This window comes from Tinamus guttatus, unplaced genomic scaffold, assembly GCF_059628265.1.
Source record: "Tinamus guttatus ecotype Peru unplaced genomic scaffold, ASM5962826v1 Tinamus_guttatus_pri_ptg000254l, whole genome shotgun sequence".
NCBI classification, from domain to species: domain Eukaryota; kingdom Metazoa; phylum Chordata; class Aves; order Tinamiformes; family Tinamidae; genus Tinamus; species Tinamus guttatus.
Window position 1 is genome coordinate 783,496 of NW_028288788.1, and position 8,960 is coordinate 792,455.

General features: G+C 42.6%; 1 protein-coding gene across 1 annotated transcript; it reads right to left on the minus strand.

The window, feature by feature from the left end:
• Window positions 1-272: 272 nt before the first annotated feature.
• NMRK2 (nicotinamide riboside kinase 2) lies at window positions 273-7,504 on the minus strand. The gene is made up of 8 exons (XM_010223684.2): window positions 7,444-7,504; window positions 5,365-5,455; window positions 3,994-4,042; window positions 3,627-3,798; window positions 1,923-1,994; window positions 1,232-1,338; window positions 752-837; window positions 273-654 (listed from the first exon to the last, which is right to left on the minus strand). Exons 1-7 carry the CDS (start codon window positions 7,467-7,469, stop codon window positions 752-754), a joined length of 603 nt encoding a protein of 200 aa, XP_010221986.2. The 5' UTR covers window positions 7,470-7,504; the 3' UTR covers window positions 273-654.
• Between the last annotated feature and the right edge of the window lie 1,456 nt (window positions 7,505-8,960).

The window sequence follows — 8,960 nt, forward strand, 5'->3', positions numbered from 1 at the left end:
TGTTTCTCTCTCCCAGTTGGCTCCAAGAATTGTTCTCTGGCTGGAATGTGTGACTCAAACTGTGTTTTCAGGCTACTGTTATCACTTAAGTGACAGAGAGATACCAAAGAGGTCTAACATTGCACATGTAGTTCCAGGATATTATATTTCAAATACAAAATGAAATAAAAAAGGCTGCTGTTGTGTTTTGGGGATTTCAGTCCTATTTCTACACCAGAAAAAAAACAAACAAAGAAACAGAAAAACAATATATTAAAACAGGAGCTTAAAGATGAGATTTTAAGCAGATTTTTACTGAATTCAAAGGATGGCATTACAAACAAGCCATTACATAAAGGCTTTATGTCTGCAGGAGTGCAGAAGCAGAAGAGTCAGTTGTTTTCCAGAGGCAGCTGTTACTTGTTCCATTATAAAAATGCATTTTAAATCGTATTTTATATTCCACCGGCTTAAATGTAAGAAAATTAAAAAAAAAAAAAAGAAATCCTGTCCATCACAGTTGTAAATAAGTTATTTTCATTTTTCAATTATATACAAAAGATACTTTCCAAAGGACAGTGTAAGAGTTTACGTAGATAAACCCTAACTTTGACTTGACTGTCTAAATACTATTTACATCATTCTGTACATGGGTCTTTCAGGTCTTCCGAGACCCTGAAAAGCAAGAAGGAAAAGTGTAACTATCCAAGCACAATTGGGCTGTTTCAGCAGACAGCCCCTCACATTGTAGCCCTCACAGATATGTATTTACCTATAAGCAATTCAAAAGCTTGTTCTGAATATCTTCAAAGACTTCATTGTAAAGTTCATCTCTGGACTTCAGTCCATCTAAATAAACTAAAAGAAAAAGACCGAATCAGTCTGTAGGTTTCTGAACAGATTATGTAGATTAGTCTCAAAATTTTTTAGTGGATTGACACAAACCACAACTTGTTTTCCAACTGGAAGACAGAATCCTTCTTTCCTCCCCAAACTGTCCCACTAAGCCCCTTATATGACAAAAAGAAGGGTTTTGCTATAAGGAATTATAATCTAAAGCAGAAGAAAGATGATGTTAACTACAACATGGCACATATTTATCTGAACAGAAGGTAAGCCAGAATGGAAACTCACTGAAAAAAAATTAGGAGTGCCTTGTATCATTAAAGGTTAAAATTTCCTTAAATTGAACTACCAATTTCTTTATAATACAAAGTACAATGCTGAAGTATTTGTATTTGGAGAGTCTTACCAACATCAACGCTGTCATCCTCCATTTCTTTCCTGTGTTTCAAATACATGGGCCACACATGTCCATCGAAGAGACCCGGTGGGTCAGGAACGGTGTAGTTCCTTGTACTGCAAATATTGAAGTGGGAGAGGACATTAAGACAGTGGAAGAGGGCATTAAGACAAGCAGGACTGCACAGTCTCTGGCACAGAGCTAAAGCCTCAGGTTAATCTGGCAACTGCTCAGTTGCATTTATGGTAAAGCTGAGTCCAATTTATGGTAAATTGGACTGTCACAGTCCAATTCCTCATCCTGAGGATTGTTCACATTTTATAGCTAGTTTATTGAAACATCCAAAACAAATACCAAAACTACAGGTAGCCTATGGCATACATGAAGGCAAACAGTTGCTAAAGGCTTATGGATGCTCATGAATGAAGCATTAAATGGCCCTATTTTTTTAGCACCTATTAATGGACAGGCAGATCTCGTGGTCTGTTTTGGTTTTATTAAGATCTAAAGACTTAGTAATATGAAAAACTTGTCCTCCAATTGACATTAATATTTTCAAGTAAAAATCCAATTTGTAAATGACACCAATCTATCTCATTAACAACAACATGCCAGTGGTTGATGTCTCTTTTCTCTCTTGCCTTTAGTAAAGGGTCTCTATGGGAGAAAGGGATTAGATTTAGCCAAGCGTTCCACTCACCTTCTCCTCCTTTTGCACTCCTCGTATGGAACTGCCAAGTAGTAGCGTATGTCAAATAGGTCTATCAGTGGTCTGGGTAGGGTGGAAAGAACAAACGTGTATTTTTTCAACAGAAAAGTAGGAAAAAAAAAAAACTCACTCCTGAAAACTACAAAAAAATTTCTGCTTTGCCTGTATTTTTTTTCATCTATTGCAGATACTAGAATTTAAGTGTTCTCATAAAGGGATGGGTAATGGACAATAGGTTTACTAGTAATATAGAAGTGAAAAATGCTGCTTTTCATAGGTCAGGATGCTGCGTTTTAGGTACTTTTCCCACTCAAATATCGTGTCAATGGTTACTGGGACATAGGCTAGGAAGAACTACGGCATGAACTGCATATTATATATGCATATTATATACTGCATATTGCATATTATATACTGCATATAACATTATTTCAAAATCCACTTGCAGCAGACCAAAATTGGGATTGATCAGTCTAATATGGATCAATTTGTGAAGAGTCCTGCCTGTAATGCAGAAACAAGCTGCCAAAATGTCTGTGGACAGACAAATTTGACCCAAGGCAACCCATAACCTCATGCTCCTTTCAAGCAGGACAGGACTAAGTTCTACCTTGCCGTACCAAATTGTGCACTTATCAGATGGAGGAAAATAAACCTCTAAAAATCATTAATGCAAAGCCAATTCAAACAGCTAGTTTGAACCTCATGGGACTAACAGATTCTAAAGGCCTACTGAGAGTTGCATAAACGTAACGTAGTATTAACTGAACAAGCAGCAGGCCCATGAATACTATGTTCCCTCTGGAGGAAAGAGAGGCTGCTTTTAACAAGAAGGAGCATTTCGGAGATATCCATAACCTCCAGGAAGGATTCTTCCCAAGGGAAAGGCCAAGAGCACCAGGCTGTTTGCCAAGGCAACCTTTAGCTCGCCATTCTCAGTATACATCAGCTGAGGAGATTGCCATTTTCCATCGAGTTTGGAGCGCTGCTTGTCTTACAATACAGCTCATAAACAACTCCGGTTTGCCAAGTGTCTTGTACAGCTTTTTCCCGTGAAATACTTTTATAAACAAAACTATACTTTGGAGCCAAGAACCTTCTGCAAGTTATATTTATAGCACGCACTTTGCTTATTTAGATGTTGGAAACGCACTCTCTTCACTGACAATCCGGTCTTTCCCATTTTCCTGCCAAGTATTTTCTTCCCAGAATAAGAATGGGAAAGAAGTTGCAGGAAATCTTTCCTCCAATTAATTGCTAAGCTCAATTTAGTTCCTGCTAAAAAAGTATATATATCACATGATAAAACTCAATGTCCTGACAGATTCCATGTAGTAAATGGAGAACTGATTATCTTCATGCTCCTATCAATGATATTTTCAGTTCAAAAATTTAGGCATAGTGGTGGGAGGGAGAGCAAGAGGAAGCCTAGGCTTTCATAGAAGCTTTGGCCTGAAGCCCTCAAGTGTCCTCACACTTGAGGACACACTTTAAAGAAAAGCTTCCTACGTTGTTTTGAGAAAGTCACCTCCTGCACCTCAGTTTATCTAGTAGTAAGGGGTGAAAAATTCTTATGCATGATACCTCAGAACAACACGGGAAGGGTAGATTAGTAGAAAGGAGGTTTTAGCCCTGGCACTAGTGATCCAGGGTGTTCCTCACTGCCAAAATCATCAGTAATTCCCCAAACCTTACTTGTAATTATAAAGCAGGAAGCCTTCAATGACCAATATATGGGTATCTTTGGCGGCTGGCTCTTTAGAGCCAGGCGTAACATTCACCCCGTGGGAACGGGCAAACTTCACTGGGTTCTCAATCCACGCACGCACTGTGCTCACCATTGCCTCCATATCCAAGGAATCCAACACTAGTTAGAAGAAAGCGGGGTGGGAAAAAGGTAGACAGTCAAATACCATGAATCACAGAGATTTGAAAGTATAATGTAAAATAAACTTGTAAAATCAAAAGTTACATACATTTACTATTAAATCTTTAATAATTAAAAAAGAAATACTTAGAAAAAATATACATTACTGCATCCTATAGCGAACACTGCTCTTACCATCCCATTGTTTAAAGCCGTCTTCCCCGACTTCTATTTGATCTTGTGGCTGAAATATAGTGAGCAATAAAACATTGCTGCAAACTCAGCGTGATCAGCTACCTAAGATGCGATCACAACCTGGACACTACTGCAATACACAAGAAAGCAAGTGTTCACTTAAAAACAATTACAGACCCTAACGGTATTGCATTAAAAATTCCCATCTTTCACCAACCCCAAGAGTTTTGAAATGTTCTCTTGGCTCAAGTAAGCCACTTCTAACAAAGAATTCTAAGCTAATGTTTTGGCTAATAATATCAACTCATTATAATCTCTGTGTTTATAGGAAAACATATAGACTTAGTATTTAAATACAGTGCTAAGTAACTGCTAACATTTACATGCTCAATAATTTAATTCCTTCTAACAGTTCTAATATATATATATATAAAAATACAGTCATCACAGCTTAAGTTTTGGTCATTTACTTACAGCTTTGCTTGCAATAGCATATCCAAATTAAATAGGCAAGGGAGAAGTCATATTTTGGCAGAAAGGTTAAACCAAATTCCACCTCTTACTTTAAAGGCTCGTTATTTGGCTAAGTTTGCACACAAGGCTTATGGCAAAGCAGTGCTTCCAGCTTCAGCATCTCAGTACGTTTAGGATTGTAGGTGCTTGCAGGAAGGCAGGACAAACTGACCATGTAGCTGCCAACACGGGATGTGCAAGGGCCTCATCCCTTGGACGTTCATATCCATCATGGATTTGCACCGGTATGAAACGGTTGCAGCTTACAGGGTTTCTGCAGCGTGGTTCTGGCACAACCGTTTCCCTGCTGCTTCCCCAGGTGGCACAGGGATCAGCACAGGTTTTCTATACTCATTTTAGCAGCCTTTGAATCAGGTTTCTGCTAAGGAGCTACTAAAGGCTCAACCCGTATGCAACATAACTGTTCTCCTGTATTTAAAGCACTGTAGGTTTGTGTTTAACGGTAGGTTTTGTCATTAACTTAAAATTATTATTAAATTATGTTTTAAATCAAGCATTACAAGGAAGCTACCTTCTTTTCTAGGTAAAATAAGGAAAGCCAACATGGAGGAAAAAAAAAAAAAAAGCATTTGTACACAGTACATTTAAATCAGCGGTTTGACTTAAAAGTTAGAAGTGTTGCTAAAAGTGAAGGAAAAAATTTACCAGAGCCATCCTGAGTCAAAACCCCCTCATCTGCCCCATTCACAACAGGCAAACCCATTCCTCCTAAGCTGCCAAGCCTTACTTGAAATACACATACCAATATACAGCTTGCACAGAGGAGTCACTACAGCTATCCCTAAATACAGGCAAGCAACAGTAATATTTTAAGCAGGGAAGAGGAGTTCGGCTTACCTTGAAGAAGTCATCTTGGTGGATGACACAGCAGTTGGGCAGTGCTTTGATGATTCTGTTGGTCAAGGTGGTTTTGCCACCATTCGTCACACTAGGCAGAAAACACGACATTAAAAACACCTCAAAAGCTGCATTAGACCCAGGATGAGGAGGAAGGGTGCGGTTATAAATATTGCTAGACTGTAACTCTTCTCTAGTGGCTTCTATTTTATTGTTTCATCTATCTGCTTCTGTAGTAGTAAGAGCAAATGGGTTAGTTAGCTTAATACACTTGAGGAACTGTTGTCAGCACAGTGTCATGATCACCCCAGGATGACTTTTAGGAGCTCTTTTGTGACTCAGGTAACAGAGAGGGAACATCCCACTTTACTGAGCATCAATACCCAAGCGTGTCAGTGCCTAGGACTCCCCGAGCGAGCTTGCCGGAGACTGGGACTTGCCTGGAAGGGGAATTCTTCCCACTCCTGCCCTGCAGCTCTCGCACCCATCGTTCTCCCCTCACGGAGGAACGGGACGAGCGTCCTTCCCCAAGAGGGGCCCCGAACTCGGCCCCCGCGCGCGCCGACCCGAGGAGCCCGTTTGAATTTCGCGCCTCGGCGGCCGGCGCGCGCGCGCGCTGGGCGCTGATTGGCTGCGGGCGGCTCCGCCCCGCCCCGCGCCGCCAGCTGCGGCGCCCAGCGCGGGCGGCCCCGCGCCGCTTCCCGCGCGTTTAACGGCTCCCTGCGCTGAGGCGGCAGCGCCGCCATTTCGGTGTCGGCGCCCGCCGCCCGCGGTGAGCGGGGGGCAGGCGGCCTCCTTCCCTGCTGAGCTCCCGAGGAAGCGCCGGGGAGGCTCCTTGACCTCCCCGCCCCGCCCCAGGGCCATTTCCCCGGCAGGGCTCTCCCGCTTTTACCCTGTCTGCCCAAAAGCGAAGGGAGGCCTCCCCCCCCCCGCCCACGCCGCAGCCTCAAGATGGAGGAGTGCGCTGGGCTCCTCCTGCTTCCTCAGCCCAGCAGCCGCCTGCCATGTGCCCCATCAGCCTCGCTTAGGGGAGCTCCGATTCCCCTTACCCAACCCCGTGGCCTCTACAGCATCCTCGGCTGGCAACACCCTGAATGGGTAATTAAAAGTGATTTTCTTTTTTTTAAATGAACTCCCCAATAATATGTCTGTCAAGGGCTTTCCCCTGGCAATACCCTGGCTGCTAATGCTCCCTGCCCTAAACTTCTGCTGATTTTGGAGCTTCATTCATAGATTCATCAAGTTAAAAATGCATCCCCCCGAAAATAAGGCACGTGAGAAGTGCTTTAGGACAGGAAAATAAATAAATAATATTTTTAGAAAAGCACTTCAATCATAAATGAGGCTGCTTTTCCTTTCAGGGGATGATTCAGACTCCCATACCTGCAAAACCTGCTTTAGTAGAAGGGACCTGGATAATCTTCCTGGCCAAATGAGAGAGTTACCCAGTCGGAAAATGCCCATTTCTCACCCATTAGTGAGAGCCCCCAAAACCCCCCGCGCTTTCCCGAAGCAGGCTTGGCACTCGCAGCTCTCCCAAGGGCTGCTCTGCAGTCAGGGCACCGATGCCAACTTCCATGAGCCGCCACGTCCCGAACACCCTTCCAGACCCGCTTCCAAATCCTCCTTTGCAGGGGGAAAGGATTTTCATGCCACTTTCCTCCCCTCCTGCCCTCCACAAGATTTCCCCCTCATCCCAGGTTTTCCAGCAAAGCTTTTAAAAGTCTAACTTTATACCAAAACCATTTTTTTCCCCAGCTGAGGCAGACCATTCCCTTAATTTCACCTGCAAAGTTAATTAGCAGACTGCTTTTCTACCACAATTATTTCTAACATTTCTACTTAGTTTCCCACTGCAATGTATTTTCAGTTACTATAGAAAAGCTTGGTACATGCCATCCTATAGAGTCATACTCCATAAAAGCAGCATGAATTACAGCCAGATAGTGAGTCTCAAGCTGTAGCTTTTCTAGACATCCACAATGTTATTTTATAGAGACCCAGAATCCCCAAGCATAAGCTCATTTTGCACCCATTAAGCATGCAAAAGATAAATACGCAATATAAACAGCAACTTACCCTCCGATACCTATAATGTATTTCATCTTTGTTGCTTCCTGAGCAGGAATGTGGCAAGAAAAAAAAATCAAAAATGCTGAAGGTTAAAGCAGAGCAGAATTATGGCTTTTTTTCCTGCCCTCTCCTCTCTTTCCTGCCTCTTCCCCTTACTATTTCATTGAAGCAGGAGGCGGGTTTGCTCTGATTTATAGAGCCCGGCTGCAGTGACCTTCCCTCCCGGCGCCTTTCCCCGCCCCGCCGCTCGCGGAGGAGCCCTGTGACTCTCATGGGTCCCCACATGTCACCTTTCCTGGGTGGCCGCGGGCCATGCGCGCTGCGGCTGCACCTGTTCGGCGCCCCCCGCAGCAAAAATAACCCTCTTGGCACACTTGGCCTTTGCCTAAATTAGAAATGGGGTAGGTGAAAATGTCACCCCTTTTCACATCTCCTTTGGGAGCCCTGGGGAAGGGCAGGGAGGTACAGGAGGGTGTAAGGGAAGTGTCTTCCTTGTCTGGTTTTGTTTTTGCCTTGAAGGTCTCACAAACTTTCTCTTTGCTTTCCTTTTCCCCATTCTAATGTAATTGTTTCAAACGCATGCAGGAATGTCTTGAAAAGGACTTCTTGTTTCCCGAAACTTCTAAAAAGGAAGGAAGTTGGGGCTCAAAAAACGTTTTACTGCTTTTAGTGAAACAGGTCAGAGAAAGGGATATGCAGAGGAAGATACCTTAATTAATGAGTTAATTAAATATATTCAGCTAGACCATCATGTTTTGAAGTTTTACAGAGAATAGGCTGAACCTGTGGGGCTTAGTCCTCATATATTCACATAAGTTATTTTATGAGGAATAAAGCCCAGTATATTCCCCCCTAAAATTTCAGAAGACGATGGTCTGAGTATTTGCCCTGCTGCTAGCTTTCCTAAGGGCCCCTTCTCCAGACTTCGCCCATGTAAATAGCATTTCTTAAGGTAAGTGAATTTGAGCTTGCCCGCTTGCTTGGATAAACACCTCTCACCATGCGCATGAATGCCAGAGCCTGTGCTTTAATGCTCAGTGTTTCAGATTCTCTTAAAACCAGGGCTTTCCTCCACTGTTAGTTAGGTGAAGGCAGGGTAAAGCCAGCAACAGCTCTGAATATTTCAGAGCAACACCATGAAATGCATGGATTTTTAAATATTTTGTCCCACAGAGCATGATTCAACAAAACCAGTGTGTCGATTTGTTTTTCCTTTTATATAAAATCCAAGTATGGAAGTATTAAAAAGCATGCAGTGCTTTGTAAAATCATTTAAAAACTTTATAATTTTTTTTTTAATTTATAGAAGCATTAATGTGCCAGTATATGGTGCTTCTTTTTAATTTTCTTTGGAGCCTTTGTCCAAAGGGCTAAATCTTGCATTGTGCCCGTAGTCCTGATATACTTATGAATCATATATGAAGAGTTTTTGTGAGGTGTGGGGCTTGCCCCTTGGCTGAGGGCAATTTCAGTGCTTTGAGAAACATGGAAAATCAATGTATCCGGAATTTAACCACCCCGAA